The sequence below is a fragment of the Anser anser genome (assembly GCF_964211835.1).
Source record: "Anser anser genome assembly, chromosome: 3".
In the NCBI taxonomy this organism is placed as follows: domain Eukaryota; kingdom Metazoa; phylum Chordata; class Aves; order Anseriformes; family Anatidae; genus Anser; species Anser anser.
In genome coordinates, this window is record NC_139722.1 from 110,574,526 (window position 1) to 110,591,695 (window position 17,170).

Sequence of the window (17,170 nt, forward strand, 5' to 3'; positions counted from 1 at the left end):
TGTGTATCTTGAATAGCTATCATGTTTATCTTCTTCTGGCACATTTTTCTTCTCAATTATGGATTAAATATACATTCCTAGTACTCAGAGGCGAAATTGGAAACCAAACAGAAACAGATGAACAGACTTTATGAGCAGCTAAAAAAAAAATCTGCATCATGATTTGTTTTTTCCGAAGTTAGAACTATACAGACTATTTGAATGATATTTGCTTTTTCTTGTGATTGCCCTGCAGAATGGGACCATGGACCAAAAGCTGTCAGTTCTTTGCTGTTTCACAAAGGTTTCATCTTTTTTTCCTTTGATTGACACATATACTTTTGTCTCATTATGGCCCCTATTCATAAAACTGTGAAGTTGGCTTGTTATTTTCAGAGCTATATTGAGGGTGACAAAAAAATAGTACCCAATAAATGCTCTTCACTAACCAACACAGCTGCAAATAGCGATCACAGACACTTCATAAATTATTGCATATAATCCATATTATACATGGAATTGCTTTACAGTAAGGAGGAAGTTTCAAACAAGGGTAACAAGTTTGCATTTCTTAGGCAAACAGTATTAAATAAGTCAAGAACGTCTAGTATTTTTAAAAACTTCATTAGAAAAAAATTATTTTGATTTTTTTTTTTGCATGGAAGTTGTGTTGCTTTTATTCTACAGAAACAATTAGAGAGAGTCCTGTACAGCAGGAGAGAACTAATAACAAACTAATAATACCTCTTTTACAAACACGTTTTATCGTGGGAAGCTTTATTGCTATTGCTTGCATATTTCACTTACAGTTTATCAGCTTGTCAAACCAAAAAATCCCCACATCAAAATACTATCCCTTTTGTTCCCATGCTACAAATACAAGGTAAAATATCTGCTTTCTGAAATGGCACCTACAGGGTACTGGTCGTGAAGTGAATGTCCTCCCCCCCTCTCCTCCACCTTGTTACTTATTGCTTGCTTCACAATAACTCCAGCAATCAAGACTTATATGTCTCTTGAAAACGAGAGATAAGAAAATCTGCCTGTAAACCATGAAGTTCAGCCACTTGTTTGGTCAAAGTGATAGCCAACATAAATATGACCTTCAAGATTAAAACCCTCAAACTGCGATTAACTATACAGGTCAGATAGGAAAACATTTCTCTGTGAGCTGTTGAGCACATACAATATTAAGTTTAAATTCCCATAAAATAAAATAATACTGTTAGTAGACACTCGTATGTGATCTTTCTACCTTTCCTACAAAACTCTAAAAAGATGGCTATTAGTGCATCTGTTTTATGGACAAGGAAACAAAGGGGAAATGTGAGTGATATGACAAGAATAATTCAGGTCAAAATAGTCAAGACAGGGAAGAGCCCTGACTTGCCTTCTGGTGGAGTGGCAGACCTGCTGCCTACTTGCATTTTGAGAATGTGATTGACTGAAAAGATGTCGGAAAAGCCACAAATATTTATTTTTAAAAATTAAATATTTTTAAAAAATATTTAAAAAATATTATTTTATCATTGACTTCAGAAAGACTATTTTTGATTCTCACCAGCATAAAAAAAATAATAAAAAAAATGTCCCAGGTTTCCTCTTATCCTATAGATGTTCAGAGATAAGGTGATTTGAAACACCATAGATCAAAATCACATGCACAGATTGGGACCTGGGGTGATGGGAAAAGATGCCTATTGAGTTTTTATAAGAAGTTCTGCAAATATATCAAAAGCAGAATTTTGTCAACTGTATTCCACAGCACTGAAATTGAATGTGATCACTTAAAGATACAGTTTTCAAGCCCAAAACGGTCAACTTAAAAAATATTTATCCACAATATTAAAGAACCTAATAAGAAGGCCAGGAACAAGAAAAAAATCATTTGAAGGGAGGAGGAAGGGAAGAGAGAGAGCTCATGCAAGCAAGAGAGAAATACAGTGCAGGAAAGATGGAAACATTTCTTTAGGGACTAGTTACAACCAACAAGCCTTCTTAGACATGCCCATCGACCATGTAAGCATATTCCATGTGCTAGGCTGATAAAGGAGGGTTGCAGCAGTTTTTTTTTCCTTGTCTTCAATAAGGGTACACAACATTTAGAAAATAATCTGCAGGGGAAGAGCTGTGGCACAAATAACATTTATAAGGCAATCCTTTTTAATGGAAGGAATTTCAGAGTCCTCCTCATCTCACAGTCCAATCAAGGGTGATATGCATTCAAAAAGTGAATATTAAATATGCACAGAGCAAACAGAACAGGAAAAAAATGAATATTGAAATAATTTACATGCAATCAAACTACACTGAAATTAAGTTTTAATTGTTCAGTATTCTGTGATGCATATGCAGATTTTAAAGTATTCAGAATATCAATCAAGTGTTTACTTACATCAAGCAATTGTATTTAAGCATACAAAACAGATGATGAAAATATGTTCAATCAGCTACAGCTCCCAACATTTACCGCAGGGTTTACATGATCACTTTTAATTCAGTTATTTCATTTAATATTTCAATTTAATAGCTCATTCTTTCATTCAATTTCTAGGCATCTTGCCCATTTCTTAAACACAATAATAATAATTATTCATAAAAGGCGCTGTTTCCCATAAGTTCTCATATCAGCAATTTTTGGAACAGAAATGGTTTTCATGCTTTTTTTTTCCCCTTAAAAATGTTGTTATTATGTGATTTTTTTTTCCTTTTAAATTAGACAATATTAAAATAAAAAATGATGTCTGTAAAATGACTCTGGACCCCATTTCAATGGAATTCTGAGCCAGAATAATTAGAGATTATCAGGTTAAAGAATGTAAAAAGTGTGTGGCTAGGTTGCTATGTGGTTGATTTTAAATAGGGATGGCTTGGTTTCCAACCAATTGTTGAATATAAGGAAAATGATTTAGAGTCATAGCTGTATATTAGAATACCTCTTAAACCTCCTTTTAAAAACAAAACAAAACAAAGCAAAACAGGTATAGATGATGTAACTTCAATGCACCCTTACTATTACAACCCTGAAATTCTATTGACCTTCAAGCAAATATTTTAAAGTCAAATTTCAGTAAACACTGAAGACACAGATTGCTATGTAACTTTTCATCTATAAAATACAGTATTTGCCGAAGACTTATATCCTTCATTTTATAGTGAATGTTGTCATTCCGATACTCAGGGTTGCTGGAGAGGAAAAAATATATTAAGATCTTAAATTTCATTTAAAAACAAACAAACAAAGAAAAGCAAACAAAAGAAAACCACCACACTTTAAAAAAAAAAAGACAACTAAAAACTGATCCAATTTTACCCACAGGAGTTCAGCAGAACACCCTATTTTAAATTAGATAGTTGCAGAGAAAATGAGACCACTGAAAGCAGCCCAACACAAGAATGCTCCAAAGAACCTACCTTTTCCTCTCCCACCAAACTGTGATTTTGCATTTCAGAATGTCATGATCTGGGGGACTCAGTTTCTTAATTTTTGTATTTACTTGGTATTCTGATATTATTCATTTGGATAATGTACTATCTCAAAAATAGACTATTCCCAATACCACTAAGTTCCTTTGGCAAAATTCAATTAATTGCTGGATGTTAGTTAACTGCAGCTAGATTATTATTTCTTGTTGTTCAACACGACAGTATGTGCAAACATAACAAAAGTTTCATGTGAGACAACCAGAAATTGAAACCATGACTGTCGTTTTTTAAAAGAAACTATACTGTTAGCAGCAAAGACTACTTTTAGTTAGCTTCTTATGATTCCTCCTATATAGGGCTCAATACAGGAACTCTACTTGTTCCCTATGTGCTCTGCCTAAATATGCTCCAGATAATATACTGTCCTTCCCCAGCAGGGTATACTGAGCTCCCTCCCTCCCAGCGATGGTTTGGGCAAGAATCAGTGTAGACTGTGTGGTTTTATGCAGTGCATTTGTTGAATTGCAGAATGTATATCTGCTGAACTTTTGCTTAGCCTTTTGGGATGGAGATCATTAACTTTATCTTATTTAATGCTAACTGGCTGCTGATATGCTCAAAACTGGTAGGCATTTGCTTACTGCTGAAACTTCTATCCTCTGCAAGGCTTGGTCGAGATTCGTCAATGATTCTTAAAGTTAGTGGGGAACTAATGGAAGAATCAATGGAGGCATTTGTTATTTACAACCTCTGAGATGCTAGTGGTCCTGTTTTGCCAGCTTCATGCTATTATGCTTCTATTTTTTTTGGATTATCAGCTTTTTAGGAAAGGATACATAAGCCTCAGAGTGGAGTCCACAACCTTGTTGCTTTCTAAGATACTCTAGTACTGATAAAGAGAAAGTGCTGCAGAGCCCACCAAAAGGGCAATGGAGAAGCAGCCAACAGGTCCATATGTATGAGAGCCATAGGCATAATCTTCTAAATTGTATTGTGGACGTTGAATCTCTGAAGGTTGTCCAGGTATAATCTATACATCCCTTTAGGCCCAAATTTACCAAACCATTAACGCATGGGTTTACGACCTATAATTTTCTATGGGTCCTAAATATACGCATGTTAAGTGAAGTATTGGATTTGGGGCCTGAGTGACTTGTTTTAAAAAAATCCCTTTTGGAGCCCTTTAAAGGTTATACATGAACATGTCTCAAGTGAAAATTCATGAATAACTCTGAGAAAATTTCAAATGGGCACAAATATTTCAAGCCACCCAAAAGTCTCTGTCACTTGAACCATACTGTCAAATTAGGTATCTCTGAACTTAAGGAAGTACACCTATAACTTTATAGATTGTTGGGTGTAAACCCGAATGCCCTTCACATCAAAGGGTACCCTCTGGTATGAAGCAAGGAAACAAACAAACAAACCAAATTAAAAAAATAGGAGGAAAGAGAAAGTTAATAAAGGGAGCCAGACAGCATGACTCCCTGGCCAGAGAAAACCCTGGAGGGCTGTAACAGGCTGCGAATCTTGAAGACATTCCCAACCTGAAAAAAAAAATAAATCTTACCATGTGATCCCTATCTTGTAGGATTCAGCCCTAGGAAACCTAAATGTGTTCTTGTGTGAAATGGTTCAGATGACTCTGTTAAGCACAGACACTTCTCAGAACAGACTTCAGTGATTAAAGAAAAGCTGTTCAGGCATTTTTGAGTCAGATTCTCAGGTGAACCAAGGTAGTTTAGTAAGAAGGCAGCACTGAAAATTTTAAAATACATATTTAGTAAAAAATAGTCGGGACATACAAAATATTCTAGAAAACGTAGTGGTTTTAGCTACAGAAAGAAAAGCTACAACATTTATTTCTTGCCCCATGCTCAATTAACTACAAGAGAGGAGTAGTTTAAAACTATAGAACTGTCCTGTGTCTAAACCAAAGAAATATTACTTAACAGATTCTGATTTTGTGAACATTTATGCCATACACTTCTCATTCGATGTTGGTCAGTCACGTGAGCCTGGATTTTTGCAGAATGGGATTAACCACTGTTAATGACTGTTGGGACTATTAATGACTGATGACTGATGACTGTTGGGAGAAACAGCAATGTTTTACTACATGTAGCATAATTCCTTCATGTCTGTCAAGTGCGCTGAGATTTTCAATACTAGTTGCTATAGAAGTCTGAAGAACAGCAATTTATTACTATTATAAATTATTATTATATAAATTAAAACTCTGATGGTTTCTTTCTTTTTAAACTATATTCAGTCTTTTCTTGTTGAAATTCAAACGTCCTTTGAATTTCCCACACTCTGTATTTCTTTTTTCATACTCATTTTCGTTCAAGAGAAAATATTTTGTTGCCATAGCAGTATTTCCCTACATTGCAATTTTATTATAGAGTTTTTTTTCTTTGGGTTCCTCTAAACTGCATCTAACACCAACCCAGACAGCCCTTGTCCCCAAATCTCTCCATTCCCCCAACCTCTTACTACTCAGAAACTTCTCAACAGCCTATCTTTATCTTTAAATACAGACACACTCCAACATACTCTTCCAAACTACTCTGGGCTAAAAACAGATGTTAATTAAAAATGCTGATAAGAGTCAATGACACCTGTTGTTTTACATTTATTTTACTCAACCCTGTCTGTTAAATCCTAGCCTTTATTGCATTAATTCTCTTCTTGCTTGTCTTCTATTCCAGCTTTATCCCTCTCACGCTGGTGATCATGTAAACTTAACTGTATGTCTTGAAAGCTGTATTTTATTGAGCAAACATATCAGCATGTCTACACACTAAAGACGGCTCTATAACAGAGGCCCAGTATCATCACTATGGTTAAGGATGAGTTGCTGCCTCTATTATAAATCCCTATTGTATACATGTGATATCTCTGCAATTTCAAACTGGGGCAGATGGAAATTTGGTATTAAAGTTAACATGAACAGACTCCTTTCCTCCTTGACTTTCCATGAAGTATAGGGCCAATTCTCCCTCATGCCTGACATTGGATAAAATGCAGTTTTTTAGTGCTAAGACTTCTCAGAGAAAATATATTAGCTCAATATTTTCTAAAAACTGTCTGCCTGAAGATAAACATCTAATCACAAAATCATGGTGCAGGGCCAAATTTTGAATCACTTGTTGAGTTATATTTCCATTACAGTATACTTATACTGTTTAGGTTTGTCAATAGCAAGCTTCTTTGTTCATACTAAAATAATGCAGTGGTAATGCCCATCCAATCTCCACATGTAACAACTCCATTACAGCAAATATAGTCTCTAGAAGTTTTGTCATGTGAATTTTGGGACATTTTGGGGGGAACAAATATAAAATTAATGAGCGTTTTATGCTTTTGCTGCAGGTTATTACATGTAAGAATGTCAAAGTACGAACGACTGTTTGCTCAGACTAAAGGTACATCTAACCCAACATCTTACCAATAGCTAGGCACCTAGGAAAGAATATAACAATAAGGCAAGCATATGGTGATGCTTTCCTAGGTAGTCTCCTAGTCTCCAGCAATTTGTGGTTCAGGGATTTGCTGAGCCAGAGGTGGTTTCTATGCTGGTATTCCTCAGTGAATTTCTCTTCCCTCAATCTTCCCTTTGAACTCATATACAATTCTATCATCCACAACATCCTGTGGTAAGAAGCTTCATATTTTAATTATATGCTATGTAAAGAATCACTTTATTTTGAACCTGCCACGTGCTAGCTTTGCTTGATGACCCCTAGCTTTTGTATTAGAAGAAGCAACAAACAGTCATTTACTGTCCTCTTTCTCCCTAACACACATGATTTAATAGATCTCTATCTCAGTTGCCTCTTCTGTAGGTTGAGGAGTTCTACTCTGCTTAGTCATTCCTTTCAGTAAAGCTGTTTCATGCCTTTAATCATCCCAGCTGTCCTTCATAAAGCTTTTTGAGTACTACTATATCCTTTTACAGATCATGGGACTCCAAAACTACACACAATATTCACAATTCAGGTGAACTGAACTTCATTGTTTTGTTTTCTGTTCCTTTTCTAACAATTCCTGGCATTCAATGTGTTTTTGTACTTGTACCGAGCACTGAACTGACTACCAGTTATACGACCAAATTCTTCTTCCTGAATAATTATGAGCTCCAACTCTACCATTTTATACATGAAGTTGAGTCACACCCTGCTACCTGCTTCACTTTGGATTTACTTACATTGAATTTTATTATCAATTTTGACATTATGTCACTGAACCCTGTGAAGTCCTTTTGCTATTCTTCACATAAGGTCCTTATCTTTACTAATCTGAATGATTTAGTGTCATTAGCAAATGCTGGCACCTCACTATTTGCTCCTTTTCCACATTACTTATGAGTATAGATCTGCTGTAGTTACAATTTGGTGACCTCCACTCAGTGAGACATCTGATCTTTTACTGTTTCTTACCTTCTAAAAAATTCCTTATCTGCAAAAGCAGATCTTCCCTCTTATCCTATGGCAGCTTAGTTTCTTTAAGACATTTTGGTGAGATACCTTCCAAAAAGGTCTTCTATGGTCTAACTTTCCTCAATAGCAGCAGGATATCCTTTACTGACCATCACTACTGGTATCAAAGAATCCAGAGTTTTATGAGACATGATTTGACAATACTGCTGATTCTCCCCAGGTACATGTTCGTCATCTTATTAAAATACTTGTTTCTACTAATTTGACTGGTACAGAGGCTAGACTTACAGGACTATAGTTCTTTAGGTCTCTCCAGAATGTATTTTAAAAACAGATGATATTTCCCATATTCTTGTGTTTAGGTGCTAACATCATTTGAAATAAGAGGTTACACACCACAGGATGTAGCTAAGCTATTTTATGCTTGACATGCTTTAGAAATTCTCAAAGAATTTTATCTAGCGTTGTTCATATATTATTGCTTATCTACCTAGATTGTAACCCATTTTGCTGATATTTCAACACTTAACAGTGCAAACTAAGAAGTGCTCCCATCCTCTCCTATCCTGGTCAACTAGACAAAAGAGGATTTCTTAAGAGGTCTTTTATGTCTATCTGATTTTTGTGTCTCTCTGTAAACCTTTCTTCAAATATGTTTGCTAGTCAGAAACTGTATTTGAGCACCTAAGATCTTTCTGTTAACTGGACAGTAATAACGTGATACAGGAGCTAGCCATTTCCAGTGCAAATCATCCAATTTATCTTCAAACGGCTCATTTTTACATGGCTAATTTAAGCTAATCAGATAGGTTCCCTTTATAGTTAATTGATAGGGATAGGCACTGACATTTGATTCTTCACACTTATCATAGACATCCCCCTTCAATAGGATTACTCATCCTTTGGGTGCCCACATCCTTCTACTAACTGCAGAGGCAGCCCAGATGAATGTGTAGGACATCTAAATTCTACATTATTAAGTCAGGAGAGGTGAGGTGCAACCCCAAGACATTATATCCAGCTATTGAACAATTGACTATTGCTGACTTGTTCTAAATTTTACTTATCACATACTTCCCTTAACAGGCTTTTCAGCTGTGAAGAACCACAAAAGGGAGCTCTGCATTTGAAGACAGGAAGCCTAGGGCTGCCTGACCGGCTAGCTCTTCCTGGAAGACATTGGATGGAAAGGGAGAAAAGTCAGAAAATTTAAGCTCTTTTAGGGAAGAAAACAGACCATTTTTGTACATAACAAACAGATTACAAATTGCCAGGTCCTGTTCTGTTCTGATCTGATGAATGGCGTTCATGACAGAACTGTCAGATGGCCCACATACAGGAAAGTGAGGTGTGATGGTAGGGCTCAGGAAGATTCCGAAAATGAATGGAGGAAAAGTATCTTGGTAAAGAGATGTATTGGGTTTACAAGGCAAGGTTTTGGTAGCAGGGGGCTGCAGAGATGTCCTCTGTGAGAAGAGCCTGGAAGCTGCCCCACGTTAGAAGCAAGTTCCAGCCAGCTCCAAAAGGGACCCACTGCTGGCCAAGGCTAAACCAATGAGCAACACTGGTTGTGCCCCTGGGGGAGCAAATTTAAGAAAGGGAAAAAACACTGTGCAACAGCAGCTGAGAGAAAGGAGTGAGAAAATGGGAGAGAAAGAATCCTGAAGACACCGAGGTCAGTGAGGAAGGAGGAGAAGGAGGTGCTCCAGGCTCTGGAGCAGAAGTCCCCCTGCTGCCCATGAAGAGGACCCAGGTGGATCAGGTTGTCCCCCTGAAGCCTGTGGAGATCCCAGGTGGATGGCATATGGCCTGAAGGTGGCTGTGGAGAGCCCTCACAGGTGCAGACTCTGGGCCAGAGCCGTAGCCCATGGACAGGAGCAGCTGCTCATGGGGGGCGCTGGTTGTGAAAGAGTTTGTCCTCCAGAGCAGCCCTATCGAGGCCCTGATGTGGCCACTCCAGAAGGAGACAGCAATAGTGACTAGGTGAAGTTGATAAGTAGGGAGTACCTGATGACACGCAAAGGAAAGCTGACTGACTTCCCGCAGCAGCTAAAATATGAAGATATGTTAAGAACTTTTTCTCCTGGTTTCGTCCATGAATATGGTATATTTTTGTGCTGTTTCCGCACTTGATGTATGCCCAAAGTCCTTCGGATTTGCACAGCTGGTACAGAAGGAAACATGACTTTCTGAGGGCAGATTATCAGTTACATAGCACAACACAACACAACAATGGTTTCCATTTGGGCTCAGCTTCTAAAAGCACTAATATCAAAGATTAACCAGCATAGGGGGGATAGCCTTGGCACAAAGAACATTAGTCTGGCATGGCTATTCCATTTTCCTCTTTAAAAGTGTGGTCCCACGGGTAGAGACGTAGCAGAGAACTGGAGGAGGTATGGCACTCTGGGCCACCAAGCAGCCAGCCGTCGGTGGCTGTGGGAAGTTGTACCACAGCAGAGCAGCTCTGGGACTGCCCTAAGTGTGTGGGAGGGGACGTCTTTCCCATGCTTCAAGCAATGTCTCCCATTAGTTTCAGCAGAAAGTCTTGCCCAAATCTCTGTCAGAGACTTCTTGTGCTTTATCTTCACGTGATTTTATTCTCAAGCAATTATGTCATGTTATTTCCTCTTTTTTTTCCCTAATATTTTGCTCAGTATTTCGTACATTGTGTTCGTCACTAGAGAATTAAATCCTGGAGCTACTCCTGTGGCATCAAAGCATCTGCCTGAAATTGGAACCTGTTGTGGAGCTGGTTTAAGAAAAAACTCATTAGCAATATAGGACTGAAGCAAAGACATTCTAAACTTTTCCTGAGATTTAAATATCTCTTTAAATGAAAAAATAATCTAGTTCCATTGAATAGGTGCCTTTATTTCTTGTTTCTAAAACAGGTCAAGAAGCATGACCAGGGGATCTTTTCATGTGCAGTTCCATCACAGCAATTGAAATTCTCATTTATCAGTGCCATGGCTATATGAAAACCTTTGGTTTTGATCGTTCTTACAAGATGACAAAAAATGACTCTTCAAAGTCCTCTCCAGAAGGTGCTACTTTAGTCAGAATGCTGCTACTGAACTTACTCCCGTAGAGATGAATTCTGTTCATGTGGCCACCATAGAGAACCTGACTGACATCAGCGGTCATTTTATCTGAAGGCATAATTTAATGCCTAATAGGTTACCTTATGAATATAAAAGACATTCTCAGTCCTGAACCATGTCATCATTAATGTTTATACGTATTTTGTGACACACTATGTACCAATATAATTATAGATTCTACTTTTAGGGTGCTCTTTAAAAGGATCATAAAAGCTCTTTGCTCACTTTGTCCCTTAGTTCCATACAGTTGGGAGCAAATCGGATTGGGAACTATTATGGTGTTGAGGCATTTTCTCACCTTTGATTTAGGGTCCTGTTTAGGATGGAATAGTCACGGTGCACGTCTACTTTGCAGACCGCACTGTAGCGATACAAGAACCTGCTTACCAAGGGTTAGTTAGAACTGCATAAGTGATGTCACTGCAGGGTGAAAGAGCTTTATTTTAGCTTTTCAAAGGTTGTCTTGGAGGTAAGTGGTAACTGTGTCAAGGAATCATGTCAGGCTGCATAGCAGTACACTTCAGAACTCTCAAATAGTGAAGTGATTGATAAGAAACCGTACTGGCTGGAAACAGATCTCCCCTGATGCTAAGGATCACCTACTTTCTCATCTCCTTTACTAGTTTTTATTTTAAAAAGACCTCAGTCAAGCTCTGTGTATAAATTTGTACTACATCATGAATGTTCTGCCTAACATGTATCTAAATTCTTCTTTGCTTTAAACCAACAGAATCTTACACTGGACACTGGAAGAGTGCACGACACTTCTGGGGTGAAGCATAAAAACAGTAACAGCAAAAATACATAGCTTTCATTTTTGTACTTGTACAAAGCAGAATACTTCTGTGAATCCATTCAAAACTCTCTGAGTGGATATGATCAGAGCTGTGCGTTTCTCTTGAAAGAGGCAAATGAACCGTCCTGGTATTTAGAACAGAGCTTTGCTTCGTAGGGAAACATATTTGTACTTGGAGCTGGTAGAAGGGGGATGGATAATGGAATTACCAGATGGGAAGGTCCACATGGTTTTGAATCTTAGTGTTTTTCCACAGCAAACAAAACAAAACAAAACAAGAAAGATCCTTAAATTGCGCATTCAGAAGCACAAGAAGAGAACTACAAAGGAGGAAAGGGCACAGCAGAAGCACGGAGCTGGGCCTGCATTCTAATTCCACAGCTCCTCAGATGCATTTCAGACTTCACTTTCCAACCCTGCCTTCGTTTCCAGCTCATGCCATGTTTCTTCCTCACTGTCTTTCTGAGAAGGAGAGAAAAGTTTCAATGAAATAGAGCCGGCGCGTGTTTGTGCCTGAGTGTGTCAAACAAACAAGATAATTTCATGCATTAGAAAACATGACAAGTCCAATTTACGAATGCTTGATCAGAGGGAAGCAAAGCCATGAGTCAGCGATGCTGTAGTTAACGAGTGAAAAACTATTCCATCCCATTCCATGTTCTGTGCACGGCTAGATGAGGCTGTTATCCAGAGGCAGGAGGTTGTGCAGCCACTCCCCCATTACACAAATACACTTCGTAGGCAGCGCATAACAAAAGGGTGGGGGCAAGGAGGTTACAGCTCCCCAAGGCTTCCTAATAAATCCGCCTCTGCTCAACATTTTACATAATGATATAATGCATTATATTATTATAAGTAGTGACATCATAATAAAATACAGGAGTGCTGCTCAAGTGGCAAGGAACACCTAAGATATATTTTTATACTTGTAATTCAGTTCCAGTATTTTTTAATTATAGATAAGAATTTAAAGTGAAAATAATTATTCATTCCATAAATACTGTTGTAATGGATCCCTGGCATATAATTAAGAGGCCTTTAATTTTAATTTTGTATACTGAATGCCTGTTTTTGAAGGTATTCCATATTCTTTATTCAGGGCCTATACCTGCAAAACTCTGTGCCTCTATGTTAGTGGAAACCTGAAGATGCTGCATGGATTACAAATAGAAAAACTTAGCTTTTGTAATGAAACATACAAATAACGTGGCTCTGTTAAATATGGTGCAAGACAGTTTCCTTCCTTCTAAATGCAATACATTTCAGTCGTGCCCTCAGTGTTTCTTGGCCCATTCAGGTTGCTGCACCATTTTCTAACCCATACTTGCAATACAGCTCTGTTGTTACAGAGCACCTTCTTTCTAAAGTGCCCAATACCTAAATGAGGGAACCTACCATCACAACACTATTTTTTTTTTCTGGAAACTGATCTTTTTGATGGCAGAAAAATACTTAGCCTATAATCTCACCGATAATGTGAAAATGGATGTCTCCAGTTATGTGCAACTGGATATAAAACCTTTCCGCCTGCAGTAAAGATTAAAATCATTGGCACATGATTATTACAAGGTGAGGATAGCCTTTCTGAAAAGGTGACTGCATTTCTCAATTCTAGTAAACACAGACACTCACATCTTAAAAAGTACAACAATAACTGGCACCTTTTTGGCAGACTCAGCAGGCAGGTCAAAGATTGTCTCAGCATGCAGAATGAATTAATATTTCTCTCCCAAGAGTGGGTCCTTCTAGAAAAGGCTTAAGGCAGATTGGTGGGGCATTCAAAGGAAAGCTGGGGGGGCAGGGAGGTGGGGGTGAAGAATTTTGTTTATATGAACATTTTTCAGATGTAGATCTAGAAACATTTAAGCTTTTTAATGTTTTAATCTTGCATGAAAGACTCCGCCCTTCTCCGTCCACCCCTTATGCTTCTGGTCTCCTCTATAGCCCACCACACACATCCTACACTGTTGTCTGTTTTCGCTCTGTACTCCTACTCTACCCTTTTGCATTATTCTGCATGTCCCTATCCCTCTCTTTAGTCCTTTGCTCTCATTTCCTTGTTTTTCACTTACGTGTCTAAGCCACATTCCTCACTCTTCCTACCCCATGTTTGAATTTCTGGCTCCCAGTGTCTTTCAGCTCACTGTCACCTACATTTGCCTCCTGTGCATATGCTTTTTGCTTTCTCTGACGCCCAAAGGAATTGCTGAAGTCCTTACTATATTCCAGGGGATATTTTTTGAATACCAGCCATACTTACAGTGCATGCAACTTAAGAAGCTCTGCGTTTCCTCTGCTTCTTGTTGCAATAGGGAACAAAGTGACTATTTTGCTTTTGTCTCCTCTTGCTCGCAAGAGAGTAACAAACATACCCTAGTGCTGTGTCAAGTTGGCATTGACAGTTTATGGTGCATTTGCATTTAAGTCTTCTTGCAATTATTTTCTTTGGTCCTATATACACATCTGTGGAAGCACAGATTCACTGTGAAGAGATTCATTAACTATTTGTAACTAGCTTGCAAGTATTTAGTGCCAAATTAATAAAAAAATAAAAAAGGAATGAATCAAATAAGAAGGGTTGAGACAGACAGCATAAAACTGACTTTAAATGCAGCCTTCCTGACATCCAGATAAAGTTGTCATCTCTGACAAACAGGTAGTGGGAAGACTATTCCATTTCCAGTACCTGATGGGTATAATAGGCTGATCCAAAAAGGCAAGAGCAGACTTTTCTTCCTGTTTTGAACCCACAGTCATAAATGCAGGTTGGCAGATGTGGCTGGCCTTGCTGGCTCCTTAGAGAGGGACGTAACAGCAGAGGCTGCAACTTCTGCATGCCTGGACGAATTAGTGAGCTTTGTGCCTCGCTGAGATTCTCCCAGACATTGCAGCATGCCTAGATGGCTTTCTCTCACCCAGAACCATCCAGCTGGTTTACCATTCCTCCAGCAAATCTGTAGCACTTGCTTTTTAGCTTACATTCAAATCATTCTAGTCACTTAAGAAAACATCTAAAAGGAAATAAACAGCAATTAAGGCACAGCCACTTTAATACAATAAAGATCAGCTCTGGACATCATTTCCTTGCTTTCTATCAGATAAATCTCCCATTTTTGAACATTTCATTTTGTACTTGGATTATGTCTTCTCAGATAAACTTTAAGCATTACCATCTCTTCTGCAGCAATCACATGATCCTATCACTTTGATTCAGTTGAATACAAATCCCTTTGACAATAGGGAAACAGCAAAACAACATTCATTTCTTTCAAGAAACTGCCACAACAGTAGATTGTTCAAGGGCCGCATTATAGTGGAGGTAAAACACATGGGGAGACCCTCCTGCACCCCTCCCATCTGTGTCTCATGCTGTCCAGGCAGCGTTCTGACACCGAAGCTTCATGTTTGCTAGGGGGGTTGAGTCAGTATTTCAGCTGTGTTCAGCAGCCCCAAGGGCTGAAAGCTCAGCCAGGGCCCCATGCCTCTGCATGCCTGCTAGCATTTGGAAGCAAATCCTGAGTCAGAGGGAATACACCTTTCTCTAGCAGATGTAAGAGCCCTATACCTATTACACCTCTCAGCAATCTCTGAGGCATTCTTTCCGCATCTGTCCTCTGCAGGCAACTGGCCCACAGCCATTATAGTTGGCCACTGCAGCAACAGATCTTCCCTGCTGGTTTCTAGGAGAAAGGCAAAAGCAGAGCTTGCACCCTGTACTGTGGCCAAATCTATCAAGAAAACTCCAGTAAAAGCTGGTACACATTATGCAGATATTTGGCGCATTCTTCTACTTAGAATAATTACCGCATTGGTACGGACCCGTTTAGCAGAAAGGTGATCCTGTTCAGACTCAAAATTTAGAAGACAGTATAAATTATTTCTCTTTTAGATTTGTAAGAAGCACACACTGTACCATCAAAGAAGCACACACTGTACCATCAAAGAAGCTTGAAGTTCCTAACTTTGCATATGCGGACAACGTATACAATCTGGATGGAACACAGAAAAAGGGCACGTTGCAAGTCTCCTCAGCATGTCCTCAACAAGTCATTACAAACATTTGGGTTATCATTCAGATAATTTCTCTTTCTTTTCACTGACTGGATAATTATCAGAGGGAATGCTTCAGTTGTATTTGTGGTTGAACACATGAACAGGTTGAACTGCTTATATTGATATTTACAACAGATTGAAATTTAGGCTATTAATGTATTACACAAATATAGTCATATATCAACATAATATAAATTCTAGCTGAATTTGGTATTATGAATTTTCTAACATCATATAATTTACAGATGAAAGCAACATTCCATTTTCTTGTATTTTAATGGTGAAGACTTCTAGACCTTAAAGTGTACTGAAAGTGGCTGGAAAATGTCACTCTGAGGGTGACAACAACCAAATTGTTGTCTTTGTTGTCTTTGATTTCAAGGGTGCAAAACCAAAAACGTCTTGCATGATACTGTTCATTTGCAATTTAGCATCTATTTAAACTCAAGATTTTCTCCAAGTTTGTAAGCTGTTTCAATAGTTAACCTGCACGCAGTTGGTGAATATAAATCTCTCAGATGCATGTTATCTTTTTTCTATCAATCTAAAAGGGAAAGAGTGAATCATTTTATGTGTATTGATGATAGAAGAGCTCTGAATAACATTTTATCTGCAATACTGTAGTTGAAAGGAATGAAGTGCAAGTTAAACAAACAGTAACAATGAATGCATTTTTTTCAGGGGTGGTCCTCTTGGAAAATGTTAACCACATTAAAGTAGGTAGTTATTGAAATATGCAATTAATTTTGAGTCGATAGAAGTTGAAACTGTCATTCACCTGAGCAGGTGGTGGAAGAACCTTCTCGCGTATCTGCTGATGGGGTCCCTGTACTCCAGCACGGTTGTATCCAAGAGGGGTCTTGTTGGAGCATAAAAGGTTCCAAGGCTTGCCTCAAGCTGTGCTGTAGAGTTCAAACACAGCAGCAATGAAACAAGTGAAACTGTTTCAATTACAACAGGTTGCTCATGTTTGCAGTCAGTCAAATTCCTCAAACACTGATGCAATGTGATGTTGTTGTAGGACAGATGAAATTAAAATATGACAGCTTGTACAAACACAAATGTGCATATAAACTTTCACTTTGAGGCAGAGCTGACAATGACTTTGAGCAACAAAAGCTGTCAAAAAGATGAAAAAGTTTATAACACATCTAGTTCTCACCAGAAGCATACAATTAAAAGTGACTCATAAGAAAAATACAGTTTGAACAAGTTTGTCCAGTAGAGATCAACTCTGTTAGCTCCAGTTTTCTTAGTCCTCTTAGGCAGGCAACAATGAACTTCAGTTTTTCAGGGATTATTCTTATGTGTTAGGTCAGCAGGTGACAGAACCTTTCTTGTGATGGCCTTGAGGTCTAAGGAACCTCCTT

The 17,170-nt window shown here is 38.2% G+C and overlaps 1 protein-coding gene across 12 annotated transcripts in view; it reads right to left on the reverse strand.

Moving 5' to 3' along the window:
- Positions 1-17,170, reverse strand: part of WDPCP (WD repeat containing planar cell polarity effector) — a 150,840-nt gene that overhangs the window by 48,226 nt on the left and 85,444 nt on the right. For all 12 annotated transcript variants that reach the window (XR_014582869.1, XM_083832222.1, XM_083832228.1 and 9 more), the window contains one exon: positions 16,579-16,702. Coding sequence is in view for 11 of the 12 variants with exons in the window: in XM_083832222.1 (XP_083688348.1) it covers positions 16,579-16,702 (124 nt within the window). In the remaining variant the exon portion in view is untranslated. The remainder of the gene's footprint in view (positions 1-16,578; positions 16,703-17,170) is intronic.